The 23,738-nt window shown below is 38.0% G+C and overlaps 1 protein-coding gene across 6 annotated transcripts in view; it reads left to right on the top strand.

Moving 5' to 3' along the window:
* The window catches only part of UTRN (utrophin), a 349,507-nt gene that overhangs the window by 78,789 nt on the left and 246,980 nt on the right, over positions 1-23,738 (top strand). For 4 of the 6 annotated variants that reach the window (XM_066178907.1, XM_066178908.1, XM_066178909.1 and 1 more), the window contains 15 exons: positions 2,105-2,220; positions 3,226-3,389; positions 4,003-4,206; positions 5,187-5,368; positions 6,079-6,229; positions 7,645-7,764; positions 8,484-8,585; positions 11,485-11,592; positions 12,169-12,348; positions 13,632-13,798; positions 16,119-16,242; positions 17,996-18,083; positions 19,817-20,052; positions 20,323-20,503; positions 23,097-23,242. In XM_066178907.1, coding sequence (XP_066035004.1) covers positions 2,105-2,220; positions 3,226-3,389; positions 4,003-4,206; positions 5,187-5,368; positions 6,079-6,229; positions 7,645-7,764; positions 8,484-8,585; positions 11,485-11,592; positions 12,169-12,348; positions 13,632-13,798; positions 16,119-16,242; positions 17,996-18,083; positions 19,817-20,052; positions 20,323-20,503; positions 23,097-23,242 — 2,269 coding nt within the window. Of the gene's footprint in view, positions 1-2,104; positions 2,221-3,225; positions 3,390-4,002; positions 4,207-5,186; positions 5,369-6,078; positions 6,230-7,644; positions 7,765-8,483; positions 8,586-11,484; positions 11,593-12,168; positions 12,349-13,631; positions 13,799-16,118; positions 16,243-17,995; positions 18,084-19,816; positions 20,053-20,322; positions 20,504-23,096; positions 23,243-23,738 lie in introns of those variants that run through there. The other 2 variants (XM_066178906.1, XM_066178910.1) reach the window with 2 other exon arrangements.

The raw sequence follows: 23,738 nt of genomic DNA, 5'->3' as shown, positions 1-23,738 counted from the left end.
GATTTTTTCTGACCAGCACAACAGCCTGTGGTGGCCTTGCTCTGCTGCTGAATGTGTGAAGCTTTGTGATGGAGAGTGTGCCTGCTTTAGACACAAATGAAACCTAGGTGACCTAAGAGAGGCAAAAAAAAAAAGAAGTTTTAGACAGTTTGTTGTCCTTTTTGTTATGACTATGTGCTTAGGCTTTGCAGGATCTGAAGTTTGTGAGCTCTGCCCTTTTCAGAGCACTGTTAAGTAGCAAAAGCCCCAGCTGAAAACTGACTGAATAACTGTGCTTTCCTGTGACTTCCTAAAATCTGGGTCTGAGCCTTTTATTCCCTATTACTTGGAGCCTGACAGCTGCTGTCATGACAGAATTCAGCTTTGTTGTCCCTAGGCACAGGTCCTTTAGTCAGAGAAGTACCATTTTCCCCATACTTTTAAGAAATCTTAAGCTGGGTTTCTCTTTTCAGCTTTGAAGGAGAGACTTTAAAAGCATTTGCAAAGAACAAGGAGATTTGGGCAGGTTGCAGAAGTGATAGGACAACAAACTTACCCAGACAATAGTGCTTCTCTACTTAAGGGGCATTTTTCAGTACTGCATTTTTATTTTAGTTTAACATGACACTTAAAAGACGAGAATGGAGTCTTCATGGCTTCCATCAAGAGATTTAATATCTTTCTGTTCTCTTTATGTATCTATCAACAATTGTTAGTTGTACAACCTCTTGGCTACAATATCTAATAACTTGTAACTCCTGCAGCATGTAAGTAACCTATTACCTCATATAATTTTATTAGCATTTTACTGAACTGGTTTCTTTCATTTACTAATATTAGCTTAGTTCCTCTTTTAATTGAATTCTGCTTTATGGTTCCATTTTCGCACTCTTAGTTAAGTACCTAGTTGTGATTTATTAAAACTTCGGTTTCAAAGTCAATGTCTACTATCCATGTATATTCTTAAATGAATCTGTGGTTATCCTTGTTGCTTTTGCATGGATGCACAGTATTCCATGAGCTTCTATGTATATCTTTGTTCCTGCTCACCTTGCTTTCTTCTGGCTTTTTGCTTCTTGGACTCCATTGACTTAGGGATTTCCTATTTCACAAACATAATGACTTGACAGATGATAAAGGGCACTCTTAAATTGACTCTTAAGTCAATTTACAACTGAATCAAATATTAAAAGAATTAAAGGCAAGCCCGTCTCTTCCTCCCCACATTCTATAAAGTGCAGAATCAATAGCAGTGTTTTGATGAGAAGCCACTGTTGCAGGAGAATGGGAGGTGTTTTAATGGCTCTGCAGCTGTGCTGCTGCAGCACTTGGCTGATCACGCCCCACAGGTGTAGGTCCTGCTAGGAATGGGCCTTGTTTTCTCCCTCTGCTTCCTCTTGTGTGCTCTGCTCTTTCCCCTTGAGACCCACCAGTGTGTTTTGGGTGCACAGCTGGACTGGAGATTGGGTTAACACTGTTCTTAGATGAAGGCTGCTGACACTGCAAACTGATCAGTTCCTTGGCCTGATTTACACTGGGACTCATGAGCACTTGTGATGGGGCGTTTTCTTGTAGGCTATTTCTTGTTATTAGGGGAAAAAGACCATGGGGAAGAGCAAGTGAGTGGGGTAGAGACCACTTGTTCTCTTGGCTGTGATGGCCTGGGGTGGTCACTGAGCCACATCACAAGTTTGGAATGAGGTTTTCCAGGAACAGAGTGACTCTTCGTTACCCAGCAGTGCCTGATGCAGAAAATGTGTAGTAAAAGTAATGCTGTAAAAGGAACAGTTGAGGAAAACTGGTTCTGGGATGAATTTTAAGCGAAGTTGATGTGTTTTTGCTAGTGATATTTGATCTCCTGTTGCAGTCAATGACTTTATGTTTAGGACACAGAATGGAAAGTGGATGTTGCAGTAGGCATGCAGTCATTAATTAATTTATGATTGCTTTTTTTTGCATTTGTGGATATGCACTTATGTTGGTATTTGGTATATATATGTATATGAATATATTATTTGGGTAGCTATTATCATATGCATAACTGGATATTTGAAATGGTATGGAATTTTCTTGTGGATAAAGTTTGCTTTTGTTCTTTTTTTTTTTTTTTTCCTTTCACTTTTAGACCGGAGCTGTTCAGCTGGGATAAAGTTACAAAGATGTCCCCGGTTGAGAGACTGGAAAATGCTTTTAACATAGCCAAGAACCACTTAGGAATAGAGAAACTGCTGGATCCTGAAGGTGGGATACAATTATTTTACTCAGCAAGAAGCTTTTTTGAGCTCTCTTAAAGGAAATTTCTTCTCTTGATACTAAGTATGAATAACAATTCTATCAGCTTTGTGCAATGCTATTTAATTTCAAGCCTTGAAATTTGGATTTAAACAAGTGCCATTTTTTAGGGTAAGGGTATGAATATAGATGTGTAGGCTTTGGTGTTTTGAATATTAAGGTTCGGGTTGGCTTTCCATCCAGGGGCTGTAAAAGGAAGGTGAAGTTGGTAGTATGACTTTTTCCTTTTAGGTAGGAGTTGTGCTGCAAGGGTATGTGGTTTTCAGATGCAGTAGTGCATTATGTTTAAGAGCAGTTTAAATGCTGATAATTTATTGTTCTTTACATACACACTGAGTAGCAGTAGCTGCCTAGGAATGCTTACCAGGAAACCTTTATGACTCCTTTTTAAAATATTGACCTGTTGCTCTGATTTGAAGTGAGCCTCTAAAGATTAATTCTGTAACACAAGCCCTCAAGCTTCAAGCACCACCTTCTTATGAAAAAAAAAAGGTATTAACTGAATGGGTACTGTTCATGACCCAGAAGAAGTGAACCTGGCTTGGTGAAACTTTCCATTGTGGAAAATGAGAAAATTACCTAACAATGGGAAAGGGGATAGGGCCTAAGTGAAAATTTTTTTTTATGTAGGATACTGTCCTTGAACTGCATCTCTGCTTGGGAGATTCTTCAGAACAATTTTCCCCAAATAGATTTTATTCCTTAGCAACTTCAAGTCTGGGTTCTTACTTCACATAATCAAGACTTTTAATGTGTATTCACTTCCAAATGTAGAATTTTTTTTTAAATTTTTTTTTTCCTTCATGCTACTTTTAATGAATGTCAAACCTGGTCTCTAAGCATATGAAAGGCTATTTAACAGGAGAATATGTGAATTGTTACCTGTATTCTATGTAATGATTTAAAAAATGGTCTTCATTTATTTTTTCCCCATGTTTTATCTTTTTGATGCAGATGTTGCTGTACAACTTCCAGACAAAAAGTCCATTATTATGTATTTAACTTCTTTGTTTGAGGTCCTTCCAAAGCAAGTTACAATGGAAGATATTCGGGAGGTGGAAACCCTTCCAAGGAGATACAAGCAGGAATGTGAGGATGGAGAATTCAATGTGCAGCAGGTATGTTTGTCATCAAAGCCAGCCTTTCTTTTCTTGAGTTGTAATTTTAGCTGATCTTTATGTTTGTCAGTTACCTCTGGATTGTGCCTTCTGTCCTGGGCAACGCAACTGAGAAAATATAAGAAATCATTGCAACATCTTTGTCATTAACTTCAGTCTTTCTGTCTTCCTTCTTCTTTTCTGAAACACGTACCAAATGTTGTGTATTGAGGTATAAAGTTCCATTTGTGTTATGCTCCTTTTTTTTTTTTTTTTTTTTTTTTTTTCCTTCTCTGTTTCATACATCTTGATCAGCTGAAGAGGTGGTCCAGAATCTTTAACTGAATTTGCCATGGAACTTGTAGTGGTTAGTGGTAGTGATGAGACTTTGGTTGGTTTTGAGATTCACTGTTGACAGAGCAAGATGAAAGTTGTATTTTCTGTCCAGGCTCTTTAGTAATGAACTTGCATTTTAATATAGTGACTTTTGCCTTTCTCGTTAAAATGTATCCAACAGTTATTTTTAACGTTTTATGAAAGATTGAAAGATACCTTAGTTATTCTATTTTTAGTACCGTTTGGGAGGGCATCTTCTGTGCGCTATTAAGACATCTCTTTCCTCTTGACTGCCTAGACTGTAGCACTTGAAGAAGACCAGGACAGTTCTAGAGCAGAGACTCCCAGCACAGTGACAGAGGTGGATATGGACTTGGATAGCTACCAAGTTGCTCTGGAAGAAGTTCTTACATGGTTGCTGTCAGCTGAGGATACATTTCGGGAACAGGAGGAAATATCTGGTGATGTTGAGGAAGTCAAAGAACAATTTTCCACCCATGAAGTAAGCTTCTCTTATAAATTCTTTTGCTGTGGTTTGGCTTCTTTTTTGTGTGTGTGTTTAAATAAGCTGCAGAACTTCCATTTCCTAGTCTTTATTCAAGGCAAATTTCTTCTAATTAAAGAACCTAGAATGTAGCATGCTTTGAAACCTTAATGTATTTTTTTAAAATCAGCCTTTGCTGGCTGGTTTACTGATGTGCATAATACAAAGGCAGTCTGATCCAGACTGTCGTACTTCCCTGCTGCCAATTACTAGAAGGCCTGGTCAGCCTTATGCCACTTGCTGTTAAATAAGAGTAAGGCTGAAATTGATAATCATGTCAATTTGTTCAGTGGTCTTCCTGTGATGTTTAGGATAGTTTGTTTCAGAAACATGTGTTGATGCTTCCAAATCATCTTTTTCTAAATTTTGATTTGACTTTGTTCTAAATCTGAATAAATGTCCTAATGTTGCTAGAAGTGTCATGTTACACATTTACTTTTCTCCCATGTCATCTTACTGTATAAAATAGAATGTAGAGTTTGAATGCTGATCATTAGGAGGAATTTTTCCCTTGTGTTACAGTTTTAAAGCCATGAAGCAAAGGAAGAGGTGTTCTGGATTTACAGTAAATATGTTGCTAACTCATAGGGTTCTAATTGCTTTCCTGCAATACGTTTCAGGTGTTGTTTTATGTTCTGTTGCCCATAGGTAAATTCCTGTTTCATATTCTTGGTGTGGTTGTTTGAAGGCTCTTGTCTCTCAAGCAGGTCTTTCTCTGAGGTGGTCAGCTTATTTTCGTGTTTTACTGGATCCAGATTTTTTTAGCCCATGGAAAAATCTTATGTCAAAGAAAGGAACAGGTTTGCCATCCTCATGCATTTGATGGTGCCAGCTCCTTCTACAGCACTGTTTCAAACATGATCATTTTTTAGGATATTTACCAAGTCATAAACTCTGATAGGACCTCACAGTGATGTGTGTGCTTGTACCATATCCAGGGTTTTATGATGGAACTGACTGCGCACCAGAGCAGTGTAGGCAATGTTCTGCAGGCTGGAAACCAACTGGTGGCCCAGGGGAATCTGTCACCTGAAGAAGAGTTTGAGATCCAGGAGCAAATGCTGCTGCTGAACTCCCGCTGGGAGGAGCTCAGGGTGGAGAGCATGGACAGGCAGTCCCGGTGAGTTCATGACACACAACCTCTTGGAGAGGTTCAGGACTCACCTCTGGAGCTTGCTCTGTCTTGGAGAATTTGGTTTGCATCTGTTTGTAAGACACTTTTTTTAGAATTAGCATTTCAGTTTTGACACAAGATCCACCTTCATACTTTCTAAGGTGAAACAAAAGAATGAGGATGATGGATTGGGGGTTTTTTTTGGTCTTACTTTTATGTAAAGTATTTTGTGAATTGTTATGTAGATGTACCAGACTAAATATATGGTTATTTAAATGCAGTGGTTGCATAAACTACTGAAACAATATTAGAAACACATTTAAGTTTCTCAAGAAAGCCTACAGTAGATGTGGATATCTATGGGTATTTGCATAACTAAAAAGCTTTCAGAAGAATTTTTTCCTACATATGGGTTACCAAGGTACGAGCTGCATATCAAGGGAGAAACTGTGACTTTGTTGTGACTTTCAACAGTGGCTTCATTAGCAGCAAACCCCCACTGGAAGAAATAATCCCTGATATAAATTGCATAGTTCTTAAACATTTTTTTATTGAGAAAGAGTATCTGTGTTTCTTAACAGCTCAATGGTGAAAATTTTATTTGATGATAGATAACAGTTTTATGTATGGCCTTGCTTCTTTCCAATATGAACTAGAATTTAGTTCCTTCACTCAGGAAAGCTGTGTCTGAAGTAACTCTGTGCTTCCCCCTGCAGCCTGCATGACATGCTGATGGAGCTCCAGAAGCAGCAGTTGCAGCAGCTGTCTGACTGGCTGACAGTCACAGAAGAGCGCATTCAGAAGATGGAATCTCAGATCCTAGTGGAAGATTTGGAGTCACTTCAAAAACAGCTGGAGGAACATAAGGTAAGTCTTTTGCCTGTTATATAATATGTATAGGAGAAATATTTGGAAGATGTGTATGTTGGTGGATTCCTTGATTGTGTCAGAAGTCATCTATGGCCGCATTTGGTGTTTGGAAAAGGATGATGATGGTGTAGAAAGGAATTAGAAGCTGTAGGCAAACACTTGAGCACTGTTGACTAGCAGGAACTATTACATTTGCTTCATGTGAGAAATGAAACCTTTAGGGAAAATTGTTACCCTTACTTTGTGCAGAGAATAAGGCCTCTCCTGGTAAACTGTTGGTGCGAGGAACAGTATGAAAGGCACTGTGAACAGACTTAATGACTGCCAGGCATTGCTAAAGCCTGCTTGAGACTTGCACATTAAAATAATGTGGGAGTTAAAACGATGAGGGCCTTCCAAGTCACCAATTCCAGTCTCTGCTTTTTACAGGGATCCCATCCCAAGGGAGTGCTTAGATGCTGCTTTCTCATGTGTGTAATATTTTGGAAGTGGTTTTTCTCTCAACTGAGTTTTTGGGTGCAAATCCAGCCTTTCTATCCTGCAATGTTTTTGTGAAGGAGAAAGATGTCCTTTTGATATTTGTCGTGGTGCAGCTTTAGTTTTCATGCTCAGTGCTGAGGTTTGACCTTCTCCCCAGCATGGGACATACCTCACAGAACAAGAACACTGGAGTATTTTTAGTCTGTGTAGTTTCCTGTCCCACATTTGCATTCTTTCCTTTGTTTTCAAAGTCTAGAGAGTTTGAGGCGTGTGTTTCTTAGAGTAGCTTAGGATATGCTGGGATAAAAAGTGACATTTACAGTACTGTAAAGGTGTGTTGATCTTGCAGAGGTATTTTGTAGTAGGCTTTAACCATTGAATCTGTTCTTTTAGGAGTTATATGAATATTTAAATCTACAGATTGTTTTAAACCAATCAGAGCTGCACATTTTCTGCAGTTTTCAACTATTTTCTTAGGAACATCATGATCACTTATTGCACTGTTGATACCTATTGTCAGCTCTTGAAAAATGAGTGTTCTTAATGATTTCTGTTTGGCATACCCTGTGTTGCTTGCTTATTAACAATAGCAGCCCTGCATAGAAACACTTAAGCTCTCCCATGTATAACATCAGACATATGGAAAGTCAGTGCAGTTGTCATGCGATTCTTCTAGTCAAGTATGGGGCATCCAACTTAAAGCACTCCATCTTTTACAGCATTTTAACACACTGGTTTTGGGTTTATTTCTAGCAGTCTTTTGCTTACCATTTTTAAACTGTGCAGTGATTCCTAGTGGTAAAATCTGTGCTTAGCTGTTGAATCTGAAATACCAAAGTTCCTTTGCCACAGCAGCTGTGATAGTCTCTGTGGCCAAAATAGCAGATTAGCAAAGGCGTTCAAAGTTGGTAACCTCTGATTTGTTCTTGTAGAGCCTGCAGAGTGACCTCGAGGCAGAACAGGTGAAGGTCAACTCCCTAACACACATGGTGGTCATTGTTGATGAAAGCAGTGGGGAAGGTGCAACAGCGATTCTGGAGGAACAATTGCAGGTAAAATCTTAGAGTCCTCTTTTTTAAACTGTGATATTAGTCACAATTGCATGTAATTGTTAATCAACGTCTTTGTGTTTAAAGACAATTTATCTTAGAAAGTAATTTAAAATAACATTTTCTTTAGGAGCAATAATAACTTAAAGAATTATTAAGTCACATCAATCTAAAACCTGCAAAAGTGCTTTGGTGACTTTCAAGCTGTTGACATTCCCAATGACTTGGGGAATTTGGTAGTGTCTCCTTTCACAAGTTTGATTAAATGAGGGAAGGTGCATAGTACAACTCCTATTTCATGTAAGTTATTTTCCTTAGAAAGCTAAAATCTGATAGGAGAAATACCTGAAGACATGAACACAATTAATCTAAGGAATATCATATGAAGTGTTTTTCTGTCACTTAGGACTGTAACCTGAAGTACAGTGAGTCCATGAGACAGAATTTTTTTCAAACAGAATTCATGTTACTTTGTTCATTCCATTTTAAGTCAATCAAATAGCTCAAAGACTTGAGGAAAACCACAGTTTAGGCCTTATGTGGATGTTTTGAAAGTGTCAATCTCCAGCTCTGTGCAATACAGCAATATTAATGATGGACAAGGAAAGTAGATATAATGTAGAAAGAAGTTAATGTGAAGTAGAAATCACACTCTTGAATATCTGGTTTTGGAGTTTCTGTGTGGTTCTTGATCATTCCCTGAGTGTTTTGTGCTTTTGCAGAGACTTGGTGAGAGGTGGACAGCAGTTTGTCGTTGGACTGAGGATCGGCGGGTCAAGCTCCAAGAAATTCAGCTTTTATGGCAGGAGCTGCTGGAAGAACAGGTGAGTAGCTGTCCAGTTTCTTAAACTGACTGGTCAATTTGTGGAGGGGAAAAAACCAAACTGAAAAAACCCAAACAGTCAAAGTTCTGACTAGGATTGATCAACTCATGGAAAAGAAACCTAGAAAGCCTAGAATTCATTATTGTTTGGGTTCCCAGTGTTTTTTGAGGACAGGAGTAGCTCTGAAGTGCAAGAGAAGTTTTTTTCCAAAGCTTAAGAGTAGAAGTTTATAGCTTTCTTATAAAATATTTTCCGAGGTATCTTGTAAAATGGTAAAGAAGTAGGAATATCTGTGATATTTAGAAAATTCATTGTCATTTTTCTATCTGGTAGTTTTGTAATTACAGAAATCTTCCTAATTAATGTATATGTTCTTTCAGCATGAACACATATACACAATTGTGCAATACTGAAGTGTTTTCTTGCTTTGATATCACAATATTTTACATACAAAATATTGCTCAAACACAAGTAACTGATGGCATAAAAAATATGGCAACACAACTACATGTGCTGTTTGTATGCCTAGAACTAGAGCTTGTTTCATTTCTCAGCTTAAAATATTTTGTTTTTTTCTTTGAAGGTTTTACTGAATTTTTTTTTTGAATGATGATATTTATCACTGTAAGCTATTGTTTAAACAAAGCAGTACTCAGATTGTTTAGATATTTGAAAGAAGTAGAACAGTGCTGGTATAGCTACTGGAATCAGCTGCAGCCTGGTTTCTTTGACAAGGATGTTTTGTCTGCATTCTTTGGGGCTGCATGTGTTTCTCTCTTACCCCTTCCACATCTGTTTGTAGTACATTGATACGCTGAATTTGTAGCTCATGTGACCTTGTTGTTAATAGTGTCCCAAGGTTAAGATTTGGGTTTATTGCAGACAAGTATCTGTTTATATATGTTTCTTTAAAATAATGCTTTGTCACCTGTGTATGTGATCCAGAAAATTTTGTGCTAATGTATTCTGGCAACTCTTGGGCATGGTAACACAGATTTGAGAAATGAAATCCTTGCTGTGTATGTTCAAGTTATGGACTTCAAGTGCTCTTAGTTTTGATGACTCTGTCATCATGTCAACATGTTTCTGTCTTCTTCGACCCTTGCATTTGTTTGGAGACCACTCATTGACTATAACAATACTTTTAAAAGTGCCCTATTCTGTTGGAGCTGAACATTTGAACTCAGCTTTTTTTTAATTTGTGTGTAGCTATGTTGCTCTATAAAAGTGAAGCAATCAGTGTGCTTAATGTAGAATGTCAGATTCTACAAATAAAATAGCAAATAAGGAGGAAATAGAAGTTTGTTTTACGTGGTTTAGGTGAGCCTTTTTGTACTAATTGTTTACCTGAACAATGCATTTATTACTAGCAGGTTTGAATTACAAATCCACAAGAATGATCAAGTGACTTACAAGAATTACAATCTGAAACTACTTAAAAATTGAATACAAACACTTTGATAACACAAAAGTAACTAAAAGACTTTGTTACAAGCATTTTCTATTTTGCCCAACCGCATGGAGAGATGAGCAACAGTGATGCATCAGCCTTTTTGTGGCTTGCTAGAAAGCTTTTGTACACCACATTTTCGAGTCAACACAGTCCTTACCACTCAGGAAACAAATTCCTCAATCAGTGCCAGGGACTTCTTAGCACTGTGGTAATTATGTTTCAGTTTTCTTGGGAGAGTTATCTTTGACTGCTGATTTAGCAGAAATTAACTGAACGCATGAAGGGTTTTTGAGCTCCTCTTATGCATAAAATACGTTGGCTGGGATGCCAGCATGATTTTTCTAGAGAGTGTGTGGTGTTGTATTTTTTTTTCTCACAGCCTTATGCCATTTCAACCACCATCATATTTTCTGTCTGTAGATTTTACATGTTTGTTTACATTGGGATTGTAAACTGCCTTAGTCCTGTGGCCCAAAGTTGCTGTAGTAAGTTCTGGCACAATGCCAAAAATATACAGCTAGGATGGGGAACCTATGGCTGTTATAAAGTGTGTTGTTCAAAGAACAAAAAGGTCTGTCTTGCTGTGTGATTTATTTTTAAACAGAGACGAACAGCAGTGCACCAATGGCTGGGCAACTGAGATTGATAGAGACATGGGCGTTCTAGTCCATGGAGATCACTGTCTAGAAGCAGCGTTATGTGGGAACATAATACAGAATACATAAAATCCTTCCTGATACTTGATGCCAGTTATTGCTGGTGTTACTACAGGATTGCTGTGTGACTAAAGAAAAGTGAGACCCAGGACAGGTTTCCTAGAAAAATTAATGGAAAAAATTAGAGGTTCCTGAGTTAGAACTATTCAGAGCAGACCACTCCAGCTTGCAGTAATTAATGAAATAGGATTTGCTGAAGTTATTTTGCAATTGAAAGTAGGTACCATAAGCAGGGAGGTGACTAATTAGTCACCTGGTCAGGCTAATTATCAGAGTCTTTGATCAACTGCCTGGACCAAAAGAAATATGAATTACCAGTGGTGTCACTTCTGTGACAAAATGTTTGTAACAGCTGTGTTTGAGTCACAGAGGAAGAAGGGTGGAAAACAAAAGAGCACATACATGCCATTTTGATATATTCTAATATGATTTATAAATCCTGTGTTAGCTTTATGGTGGATATCTCTTTGCTATATAAATAACTCTGGGGGAGGTGTGCTCTGATATACTGAGAAATGGTTTTGTTGAAATTGTTTCACTGGAAGTACTACTTCCCTAATCTGATATTTTTGTCCTCTTATGTGAACTATTTTTGTTAAAGTCAACTGAAATTCCAGCATATAAAGATTGCAGAACTGTGCTTTGAATGCAAAAATTTTAAAGAAGCAATTGTCAATAGCTGTTTGACAATCTTGGTATTTTTTTGTAATATTTTTCTTATGATCTGCAGTGCTTATTGAAAGCTTGGTTAACTGAGAAAGAAGAGGCTTTGAGTAAGGTCCAGACGAGCAACTTTAAAGATCAAACAGACCTGAGTGTGAATGTTCGAAAACTAGCAGTGAGTATTGATATCCTGCTCTATCCCATCAAATCTCCTAGACTAGATTAGTGGCAAATTACTAGTTTGACTAGTAGGAGCTGTGAATGCCTGACAGAAGCCAGGCCAACATTCTCTCCTTGCCAGATTCTCGCACTTGAATTTAAAAAATATGTACTACTTACTCCATGGTCCTTCTGTCTTAGTGTGCCAAACTCTGAAACAGCTATCCCAGATTTTTGAGAGGGTTTGGATGTTATTGCAGGCCACCAGTCAGCTGTACCTTCCAAAGTGTAGGTTTGTGGTGTGGGTTCTTTATTTCATTGGAGCAGCTTGTACCTGAACCAATCATTTGTAACTGTTACTGAAGAAATACTGCTAGTTCCTCTAGGAGATGTGTCAAGGATGTGCTCTTTAAAAATAGTGTCTGTTAGTGTTTTTTTTACACAAAAGCACTACCTGTTCATCTGGCTCAGGTAGTACATCTTTCACCCTGTCACCACCCTTTCAACCCACTTTGCCTCTTATCCATCGAATTAAAGCTTAGGGGAAGTAGAATACTTGATGTCATATTTTAATCTTTTCTTTTAACTACAGATTTTAAAAGAAGACATGGGCATGAAACGACAAACACTAGACCAGCTGAATGAACTAGGTCAGGATGTGGCCCAAATCCTTGGGAATGGCAAAGCATCCAGTAAAATTGATCAGGATCAAGAAGAACTAACTCAGAGGTGGGACAGTTTGGTTCAGAAGCTAGAAGATTACTCTAACCAGGTATTTACCAGACTTTATTACTTTTTAGCTTTTTATATGGCTGTATGTATACAAACTTCACTGTGTCAGCAAAATTGTCCAGGCATCAGGCTAGAGAGGTAGGTGGGTGCTTTTTCACATGGGGCTGATGAAGCTGCCTGCGTTTTTGGTCTCACAAAGGCCCAAGTTGTTAACCTGACTAGTACTATTACTCCTTTCTCACACAGATTAAGCTTCATTTTTCTGATGAGTAAAGCAGGCTTGCCATGTATTTATCAGTCAATGCAAATGCCTTTAAACATTACAAGAGTGCTGGGTCTGGGTTAAATCTGATACTAAAAGAAAACAAAGGCAGAACCCAAACCCCAGAATAGATAAATAAATGGGAGTCATACAAGTATTTATGCTCTGTGAGTGATTTCTCATCTGTTGAAAATAGAGTGGTTGTTTGTTTGACATGTAACGATGATAGCCAAGCTGGATTGTTCCATGTTTATTTTAGTATTTTGAGTGCTTGGTAATGTTTTTATTTAGACAGAACTCCTACTGGATTCTGTGAGGGTTTTATTTGACAGCTTTATAACTCATATGTGCGTTTTCTGGTGATATTAATACGTTGTTATGGTAAAAACCATGGCACTAATTCATGATCCATTTAGTGTATTGTGAATGAGTTGTGCAGTCTGAGTAGGGGTTCATTTCAGCCATGTGGCTTTAATTTGTTCTTGTGTTTGAGTCAAAGCACTAGAGAATGCCAGTTCCTGTCTCTATCCTTTCACTTCCCTTAAATATCAAGCACATTCTTAGGACTTACAGGTTGAGTCTCCTGGGACTTACCTTATAACCCGATAAAGAACATGGGAGGTTTGTATTGACTAGAGTGAGCTTTTAGGTCAAATTCACTGTGTATTAGCTCTTTGTGAGATCTAGGATTTGTTTTATGGAGTAAAAGTAAAAAATGTAGAATTGCTATTAATAAACTCCAAGTACCTCTGTTCTTTTTGTGAAGAAATAAGGAAAGAAAATATACATATAATGCTCCTTTTCCTAATTTTAGCTCACTTAGACTGGCACAATTCTAGTTGAACTGAGAATTTTGATGCTTGGTTCCCATCTGTAAAATGAGAATAATGATATTTTTCTCTGGAGTGTATCTATGATAAAGGTGCTTCATGACAGCTCGGTGTGGTCATTCATGGGAGTAAATGAACAGGTTTTTTTGACTGAATAAAAGAAAATAAGAAAAAGCAACTCAGCTTGTGTAAAAATGGCACATAATCCTTGCCCTAAATTATTTTGTATAGGTAACTCAAGCTGTAGGAAGCATAGGAGTGTCACAGGTTTCACAGAAGACTGCTGCAGAAACACCATTGAGAGAACAGGCAGTGGTTAAACACTCCAGACAGGAATTGCCCCCACCGCCACTCCCAAAGAAAAGACAGATTCCAGGGGACAGTGAAGCAAAGAAAAAGTAAGTATATGTCACTGCAGTTTTCCCTTGCTCATTGGATACTACACACGCTGTCTTGACTTTTGATCCTCCTTTTTTGCAAGTGAGCAATACTTAAGTTGCAGTTGTGAGGTTGGGCTTGTGGGCTTGACTAGATTATCTCCAGTCGTCCCTTCCAACCCTAAAATTTCTGTGATTCTTGGAATGGAATATTATATACAGCCTTGTTTTCAGAGCAGCAGAAAACCTGTAGCTTCCATTAATTTCAAAGGAAAACAGGGATGTTTTGTTTCTCATAAAAGCAAATCTTTAGTCCTTTGTACCTCAGGTCCTTTGCTGAAAAGACAGAATTACATTTTCTTTAGAGAAAACATCTTCTCATCTTTGTTCAAGAGGTGGTGTGAAAGTGTCAAGCATTTTGATTGATTTATTATTTATTTCTAATCTTCATAAAATATATGAGAAAAATGGGAGAAACAGCACAAAAAAGAGGCTCAAACATTTTTCATCTCTCTTGTATTTAGTAATAAGAATAATACTACATTGATGTCTCATTTGACAAGTATTTCTGGAGTGGCTGGCTCATTTGCGTATATAGACTCATGGAATCATTTGTGCTGGAAGGGACCTTAAAGATCATCTCATTCCAACCTCCCTGCTGTGAACAGGGACACCTTCCACTAATTCAGGTTGTTTGGAGCCTTATTCAACCTGGTCTGGTGGGCTTCCAGGGATGGAGCATCCACAGCTTCTCTGGGCAGCCTGTTCCAGTATCCCCCCACCCACATACTGAGGAATCTCTTCCTTATATGTGATCTAAATATACTCTTTCACTTTAAAAGTTACTCCTTATCCTATCAATACACTTCCCCATAGAGCCGCTCTCTGTTTTTCTCGTAGTCCCCCTTCAGGTACTGGAAGGCTGCTATCAAGTTTTCCTGGAACCTTCTTTCCTCTTAGGCTAAACAGTGTTTAATAACTTGTGTTGAATTCACTTTATTAAATAACATACCTAAAATTAAAGGAATTGTTTTGATATAAATTAAGAAATTAAGTGCTGTGTGCTGCATGTAAAATGGTATTTTGCTTTTTGTGCTTGGCTGATGTAATGAGTGTTTCCTTGAAGTGTCACTGGTTTAAATCTTTGTCAGGTCATTTAGAGATACAAGAGAGGCTGCATCAGGACTAGGGAGTCACTGTGCTAGGAGATGTGTATTTGCACAATGAAGAAGAATTTTTTATTCTTTTTTTCTGGAGGAGGAATGAAGGTTTGAAGGGATGAGGAACCTGCCCAAACCCTCTTGAGGACTCTCGTCAGACCCTTTGAGCTCTGGTGGGGGTGATGTGTGCTTCTGGATGTGCCAGGGCAGTAAAGCAGTCAGCAAGCAAGTTCTTTCTCTGTGTCTCATGAGTTGTAGAAACTATTTTAGATTTTGAATGCAAAATTGATTTATCTGTTATGTTTTCCTAGAGTTCAAACTGTATTAAAACCAGGGGTAGTAAAAATAGTTCATAAACTTTCTGATACTTTTGCGTGTTTCCATTACTTATGGTGAAACCAATAAATGACCAGTAAGTGGAATTTTGCCAGTTTTTCCATGGAAACCTTGAGTGATTAACAATTGCATTTACTGGGATGCTGTTATTCCATGTTAGGATTCACACTGTTAAATAATGTAATTGTAATAGAACCTGACTTGTCGTCTGTGCAGTGTATCTGCCCATCTCTCAAGTTCTGTACAGTACTGCTTAATTTGAGGGTTGTTTGGGGGTTTTTTTTGTTGGTGTTGTAGGAGTAAGAAAGTTGTGAGTATAGATGTGTCCACTGTGGACAAAACCAGTAAGCTATAAGTTTATCTTTTGTCAGCTAAGTGTGCAAAAATGTTTGTCAGCTGTCACTGTTAGCTTTTCCTTCAGACAAAATAGCGTTGCAGACTTTTGAAACCTAGAACTGCAATTCTTACTTGTCTTGTTCCTGAGGTCCATTTTATTACTTTTGAAATACTTGGCATTGAGAGATCTATTCCATAACATGCTAAAAGAAATGGTTATAGTTTGTGTGAAGCTGTATGTAGAAGAAGAAAGGAGAAATAAATGGCAACATGTATTCTCAATTAGTTCCTGAAGGCTGACACTGTGGGTATATTTTCTATTATGGTAGGCTTTTGAAAGTCTGTCTCTACCCTACTTCCTGTGAATAGTAACATGTGGAGCGTGAATTTTACGTACTGCCTTGCTGGTTTGGGATCGAATAATGTGCTGAACTTTAAGATTTTTGATTTTTAAGACAGTGACTGAAACCAAAAAACAAACCACTGTCTGATCTGACCTTTTAAACTAGGTTTGATGCTGAAAGTACTGAGCTCTTGAACTGGATTTCAAAATCAAAATCTGCCATTCAGGCCGCAGACATCAAGGAATATAAGAAGATGAGAGAGACTTCAAGCATGAAAGAAAAATTGAAGGTAAAATGGGGAGATAGAGCATATTTCAGTGAATACTCTACTTTGTATCTAAGCTGGCTGTCAGCTGGAGGTGTGAGCTGATCCCTGTGCTTTGAGGGGATTAAGTCCCTCAGTTAAACAGTTTCAGAACTGAGCATACATGGAAATCTCTGACCAGCTGGACACATTTTTTTGCTGGTGTTGTTGCATAATCCACAGGAAATTTTAAAAATATATATTACTGATGCCTCCCTTGGAGTTCTGAAAAATGTCTGTCTTCAGGATTATTATCTTTTACACTAAGTAGCATATTTTGGTTTAATGTTTCACAGTTGGAAGTGGCCTTGATTGACAGTACTTATGTAATTTTGGTAGAGATAGGCCAGTGGGGTGCTCAGAGACCCCTTGAATCATGCTGTGACACTCCTCAAACACTGTACCGCCCAGGGTCCAAAGTGGTTTGTTCTAATAATGCTTGGACATGTTGTTTGCTCTATTAATTTTGGAGAAAACCTGATTGTTACAGCTTGTGTACAGTATTGCTGGCCTGCAAGACAGACTGCGTGATTTTTACAGAGTTTTGTGGAAGCTGTGAAACAGCCATTTTATTTTCCATTCCTTCCTTTTCAGGAATGAATTCTTGCCTTTTTCTGGTTCTTGAGCATTCTTTGTTAATGAAGACTTACTGGAGCTTTAGCAGGACCAGACTGTACTTTTGAAATCAAAAACAATACTTAAAGAAATCTATAAAGAGGCTCCTCCTTAGTGCTCTTGTGGAAAATGGTGCCAGTAGGAATGTTTGGAATGACAGTACTGTTGGAAATAAAAACCAAAACAACTATCCCAATATTTTATTTATAGATCTTTAAGAATGTTTATAGCTCTTTAAAAAAGAGGCTCTGAGATGAACACCAGGTTCCCATGAACAGTACTGTTTTTAAATGTTTGGACTGTAAGTGGATAGGACAGAGTTTGTTCTTCCCAGCTGTGCAAATAAGTGCATGCTTCTGAATGTACTGTAGGAAGTCTAAGCCAGAGTAATGACCTTTGACATGAAGTTCAAAAAGATTTTAGTTTGGAGATATTCTGTTGTAATCACAGAGGATATGGAGGTTGTGGTTTTGTGGCCAAGGATCATCTTTCCTCTGTGGATGTATTCTGCCTATTGATTCACAAAGGAATATTCACCAATATGTATTATTTGTGGGAAGAGCTTTTTCCTTTAAAAATCTTGGAGTCACAGAGATGTCCCTCTCCAAATCTTTATGAAGGAGAGTAAAGCACTAAAGCTTATGAGAGTGGATTACTGGTGTCCTATAGTTCTTGTTGTTTGGATGTCTGGGGAGCAGGTCTGTTGTTCCCTTCTACTGGAAATCACAGTAGAAACTGTAGAAATGAAGGACTATTAAGATGATCTTTTCTCCACTGATTCACATTAGAGAATTATAGCTGAATTTTTGATCACAAGTTCCTTGTTTTAGCTGGTGCCCCCAATATCTTATTTCACACTGTGCGATCATCAAGCCTTTAAACAGTATTTTGGTCCTGGTGCTGTAGTACTAAATGTCTCACATGCCTGGTGCTTGTGAGAAGTGACTCCTTTTGCATTTCTTTTCTGCACAAGCAGAACTAGTGTGCACCTCAGAAGGTGGTGTATGCAAGACAATGATGTGTTTTGGGTAGTAGTGGGAAAACAGATATTACTGGATTGAAAGAGGGAAGTCAAGGAAAATAACTTGGCTGCCACTCTATTCTTTTGGGATTCATTTTGAAGGTGATTGAAAAGGAAAGAGCTGAAAAAAGCCAGAAGTTAGATGAACTGAAACGAAGTGGACACATTCTTTTGGATCAAATGGGAAAGGGTAAGCAACTTGGAGGATTTTCTCTTTTGTGGTTTATATCAGTTGAGTTGCTGGGAAATAATATTGAAATACATTATCTCCTTCCTTCTCCCTCTAATTTCTTTCCTTCATTACTCATTGTTACTGTTACTAGTCAGTTATGTGGGTTTTTTTAATTAAAGCTTTTTGAAAAACAATATTATTATTCATTAATGTGCATGTGTTCATTTGCAGTCTTTTTAAGGGGTATTTTAAGAAATTATTTCAGTAACAATGCTAGTTACATGCTTTCAAGGAAGTGGTTTGATTTTAAGTAAAAGTTTTAAAACAACTGCTATAGAGAAATGAAAATTTTGAAGCCAAATTGAAACCTGATACATATGCGTGAATCTGTTTTTCCATAGTTTTATCTATTTTTTTAAAGATTGTCAGCGTGTTTTTAATGATACAGTCGCAATTTTTGGCTCAAAGCAAGTGAGAAGTCTGTATGATGGGGAAAATGATTGCCAATTAAAACCCTTATATATGGAATCTTATAATTGACATCCATGAAAGTTGAATCTTTAAGCCTTGCCAAAATCTTGTTTCATATTGAAAAAACTCCATCAGTGAAATGATATCTCTATAAAAGAGATGTTCACATCATCTAGAGGCAGTCTTTTAAATCTGCGGTGCACTTGACTTCTGTTGAAGTTATCGCTGGTAGCATTCAGACAGGAGAGAGGATGGTATCACTGTCCTGCCTAATGACCAGCATCCCTTTTGGAAAATGCTGAATTCCATTGGATTTCTCAGCAATCACTTGTTTTTTTGTAGTGTGAGGCTTTGCTCACATGCCCAAATTTACTGAGCATGTCTAGTCCTCCCCTCCTTGACTACTGCAGTTGAAGTTTTTAGAGTGGGTGCTATTGCCCATTGCCCTGAAGCTGATGACTGAAGCCACTGATTTGACCTGGAGTTTGGTTTATAAAAATTTTTAAATGTTCCTTATTTTCAAACCCAAACAGAAATCAATCCTCTCTTCCTTTTTCTTCTACAAGTGCTTTTAGCTGTGATAGGTCATTGTATGAAACCAGCATCTGTTAACCATAGTTGAAAAGCTGCTTTGTAACAGCAAAGAGTAAGGTCAAGAATTTTCTTTCTAATTGATTGTCATCTGGGATCTACAGAAAATAACCAATCTACAACCCCTGGTTTTGTTAGGGTATGTTCTGTCTAGCTCGGGCTCACAGCCTTTTTCAGACTACACCTGTGTGGAATAATGGACAGCACTGGCACATTTGTGCCTACGTCCATTTCTATCCTGGGACAGGTACAAGCTGTGCCATAATGGCAGGGACTGGTCCCTGTGCATTCTCCTTCCCTGTGGCTGCTGTGGTGTTGGTGTGCCCAGCCTGTGGCCGATGTGTTATCACAGGGGTATCTATGGAGCAGGGTCATCAAATGCTCTTGTAGAAGCTGGCTGGCTGCCCTGACCAGAGCTTTGGGCTCTACTTGTGCTAGAATGGTTCAGCAAAAAAACCCTCCCTGTGTCTGTCCCCAAAATTAGAGTATCTCACTCTATATTTTACTAGAAATATAAAGCTGAAATGGTGCTAGTAATAAGTAAAGATTTATAGACATTGGACTTGGAATCAGACCATTTTGTATAATAATGTGAAAGTGCACTTGTATTTGAAGAGAGGAAAGGTTAAATGGCTGTTAATGAAAATGTTTTGCAGTTAATATAACAATAATTTGTATAATCTTTGTAGAGGGACTTCCTACAGTGGATATAAAGTCTGTGATGGAGAAAATTTTGTTGGGGTGGAAAGATGTGGTTCAAAATCTAGAAGAAGTGGCCAGAAAGATAAAGTACCAGGAAGATATAAATGCTTATTTAAAGGAAATGAATGAGCTTGAGAAAACTTTAATTGAGAAGGATGACTGGCTTAAAAATGACACTTCTTCAGCATCCCAGTCCTCAGCAGTCCTGAAAGACTTATGTCAGGTAAGTCTGGCTAAACTTGTTAATTTTGATTGGAGGCTGTCAGAAGCACAGGATGCCCCAGAAGAACTGGGGCCTTAGTCAGTAAGGTAACTCAATTTCTGAGGCGTGCAGGGCACCTGATTTGACTGGAAGATTTTGGAATCTCTGTCACAGAAGTACTTTAGTGTTGTCACCCTAATAATGTGGATGAGCTGTGCTGCAGTAGTGTACTAAAACCTTTGTGTCTACAGGGCAAATGTGAATTTGGGTTTTGGTTTTTATCTTTTACAGCAGCAGTTAACTCATCTTGTAAGCCTGAGTCCACAGTTGGAACATCTGAAAGCCACCTGCAAGACACTCACCTCTCAGCCAATGCCTCCAAATTTCATTCAGGAGAACTTGAGTGGTTTTCTTGATCACTTCAAATTGACTCATCAGAAACTAGAGGAGCGACACCAACAGCTGAGAAAAGGTAAATAAACATAAATATGTATGTTAGCATAATGCCTCCTGCTTGCTTGTGTTTTGATTTTTTTGTAACTTGTTTTGAGCTAACTGAAAATTCTGGTAGATTCTGGTAGAGTTTTTTAAGGTTTATGCTAGGCTTTCTGTCAAACTGACAACATAATTTTGTTCACCTGGAAGAATATGGCCTTCTCTGTGCACAATTCAAAAATCTATCATTCCATGGTATTTAAAATGGTTCTGCAGGGATGTAACGTTTCTGAAACCTTATTTAACTATTTAGCGAGACATATTTAAGGTGGATAATAGAGCACAGAAATCTGTCTCTCCCTGGCACTTACAGAAATAAATATTCTGTAATGAAATTCTAGAAATGAAACGTAGAAGATTAGGAGAACCTTGTAAAATGAAAGTGTGCATGTGAAATTTATTCTTTTTCATAGCTTTGTGCACATTAATCATAATTCCTTTTGGAAATTTCATCTTTGAAGTGATTTGGAATCTGACTTGCTTTTCAGGCAGTTTCTACTTGGATTGTTGTTGCATTAAAAATTTCATTATGAGCATTCAAACCAGTCATGCTGGTTTCTAAAGAATTTTAAATGTAGTCCATGAAATATGTAATTCTGGCAATACTTTACAGCTGAATAGCAACAGCACAGACATGTAACAGATTTTTTTCTTAGTTTTTGTTTCAGAGGAATTTGAGGAAATGTTTTATTAACAGCCCCAAATGGAAGAGCATTAACACTCTATTCTGTGTATAATAAAAATTACTAAATTGTTAGGCCACCTATACAATGTGTTGCACGAGGCCTGCATACTTCAATTATATCCATGTAGAAAACTGTGTGAATAAAGTATCTGTCAGCTGTGTTCATATTACAAGGGTATGTTTTCATTTTTACTGTGCCAAGTTATTATTTTACAGCTTTTTTTTTTTTTTTTTTTGAGTTCATTTACTTGTGAGCAGTTTTATTGGTAGTTTGTATTTTGGTAACTATATATCATGTGACGAAAATACTTTTTTTTGTGTGTCACACATCACTTGAGGTGTTATTGGTATACTTGAACCAGTTATTACCTGGTAGAAACACCGTATATATTCTAACACATTAAATTTGTGTTTATATGTCTTTTGAATGAGACAACCTGTTGAGAAATTATATTGCTGAAGAATAGAGGGAAATGTCAGTTCAGGGTTTTACCTGTTTATTTACAGTATAGTTTGAATTGCTGCCAGGTAAAAACTTCCAGAGCTATGTAACTGGTAAAAACAACTGGTGGTGTGACTTAGGCATTTGTGAACTTGGCAGGCTTTGACTGACATAAGGCCAGCTCCTCTTATGGCTCATCTTTGAGCCTCTGAAAGTTCCCCCATGGAGTGTTACTCCATCCCATCTCTATGGGCATGTTTTAGATGGGAATTGACCCAATATTTTTGTTACTGGGAAACAATTTTAACTATTTTCTTCTCCTTCAGGATTTTCTGTAGTTTAGTGACAGTGCACCTATATGCTTTTTAGTAATTTTCCCCCCCTCTTTAAATTGATCTGGCTTTTTGAGAAAAGGAAGCTGGATAACTCTGACTGTCTCAAAAATGTTGACTCATTTTTATAAATGGTAAGACAGTTCTGACATTAAGCTGTTGAAAAGCTACCTGGTGAGTCACGACAAGGGTCAGATTAATTTTCACTTGTGACAGTAACAAAATTCCTTAGGAATCCAGGGCCAGAAAATGTGCATACCACAGTACGGGACTTACAGGCAAAATCCTGTTGGCTGCAGTTACTCAAATTGAGGTGCTGTCTCCTGCCTGGGATTCCACAGAGGGCTGGATTGAAAAAAATTTGTGATGTGGTTGAAGATGGCAAGCAGATACTCCATCCAAACTTTAATTCCCTTTTAACTCCTCCTAGATGGTGTGTCTGTTCTGGCAACAGGCTGAAAGCTGCTATTTTTATGTCTTTGTGTGGGTAATTATGTTAAAAGGATGTAAAAAAGTAACCAAAACACAAGCCCATACCAATATGTGTTTTATCTATTTGTATATATATATACACTCACATATTTATAAATACTAGCTTATATAGTTTCTATATATAGTGTGTATATTTAATATGTAATGTATGGCGGTTTTATTTGCTATACTATATTTTCTATATATAGTGTCTGTGTGTGTGTATTTGTAGATAAATAGTAGATATGTCTAAAGCTTAAAAATGCAACGTACTAAATTTGGGTGGTTTATATATGTTAAATAATATGGATTACTTGTGATATAATAATAATATGTAATTAAAATACTATTGGTTCTACTAACCCACCCACCCAAACAGATTTAGGTGCTTAAGTGTATAAAAAGAATTTCTGAAAATGGGATTGAGTTTGTAAAATTTGTGAGGTTGTAATTACATATTTATTATTATATTCTATATATTCATTTATTTATTTAATTTTTTAAAAGGAAGGACAATGCTATCTGTTGAAGAGTTTTTTAGCTCTTGGAAAGTTGATTATGTTCACATCTCCTATGATTTGGGTTGAAGTGCATTTCCTTACTCAGTGTTTTGTCCCCTTACTCTTTTGCCTGGTACCAGAGGCAGAAAGGCAGCCGAGCCGGGAGTATGTGGAGTCCCTGCAGCAGCTGAAGGATGTGTTGGGTGAGCTGGAGGGCAAGCAGCACTCCATGCTGAGTGGCCTGAGCGAGCCCAGCAAGGTGGAGAGCGCCCTGCAGCAGGCAAAGGTAACTCTCCCCTTGTCACTGAAGTAAGGAAGTTACTCCACTGCTGTCACCCCCTGTTCTCCTGCCTTGCTTTCAGTGGGGTAGCTAACACTGCTTAGAGGGGTGTCAGTGTGGCACCCACTTTTGGAGGTGGCTTGCTGGGTTATTAGGCTGCTGAGGGCTGGGAATCTCTGAGCCTGTAAGACTTCACTGTGCCCCAGGGAAGGACATGGCCTCCCCAGGACAGAAGGCCCCATCAGGCCAGGCACAGGCATGACTGTGGTGCAGCTCCCAGGGGAGGGAAAGGCAGATCACGGCTGCTGGTCTTCCTTACAGCTCCACTCAGCAACAGAGGAGCAGGTTTTGCTGCTTAGAAGGTGGTTTGGACATCTCAGCTGCATAACTACTGTAACTGGAGTATCACTCTTCACTGAGTCTACTCTCTGCACAACAAAACTTTTGATGTACTTGCGCTTGTATGTAAGTGTGTACACATTGTATGGCTAATACTGGAAGG

This window comes from Chamaea fasciata, unplaced genomic scaffold (genome assembly GCF_029207755.1).
Source record: "Chamaea fasciata isolate MVZ Bird 193981 ecotype frontalis unplaced genomic scaffold, bChaFas1.0.hap1 SCAF_3, whole genome shotgun sequence".
NCBI lineage: Eukaryota > Metazoa > Chordata > Aves > Passeriformes > Sylviidae > Chamaea > Chamaea fasciata.
The sequence above is the reverse complement of the archived record's forward strand: the minus strand, read 5'-3'. Positions and strand labels throughout refer to the sequence as shown.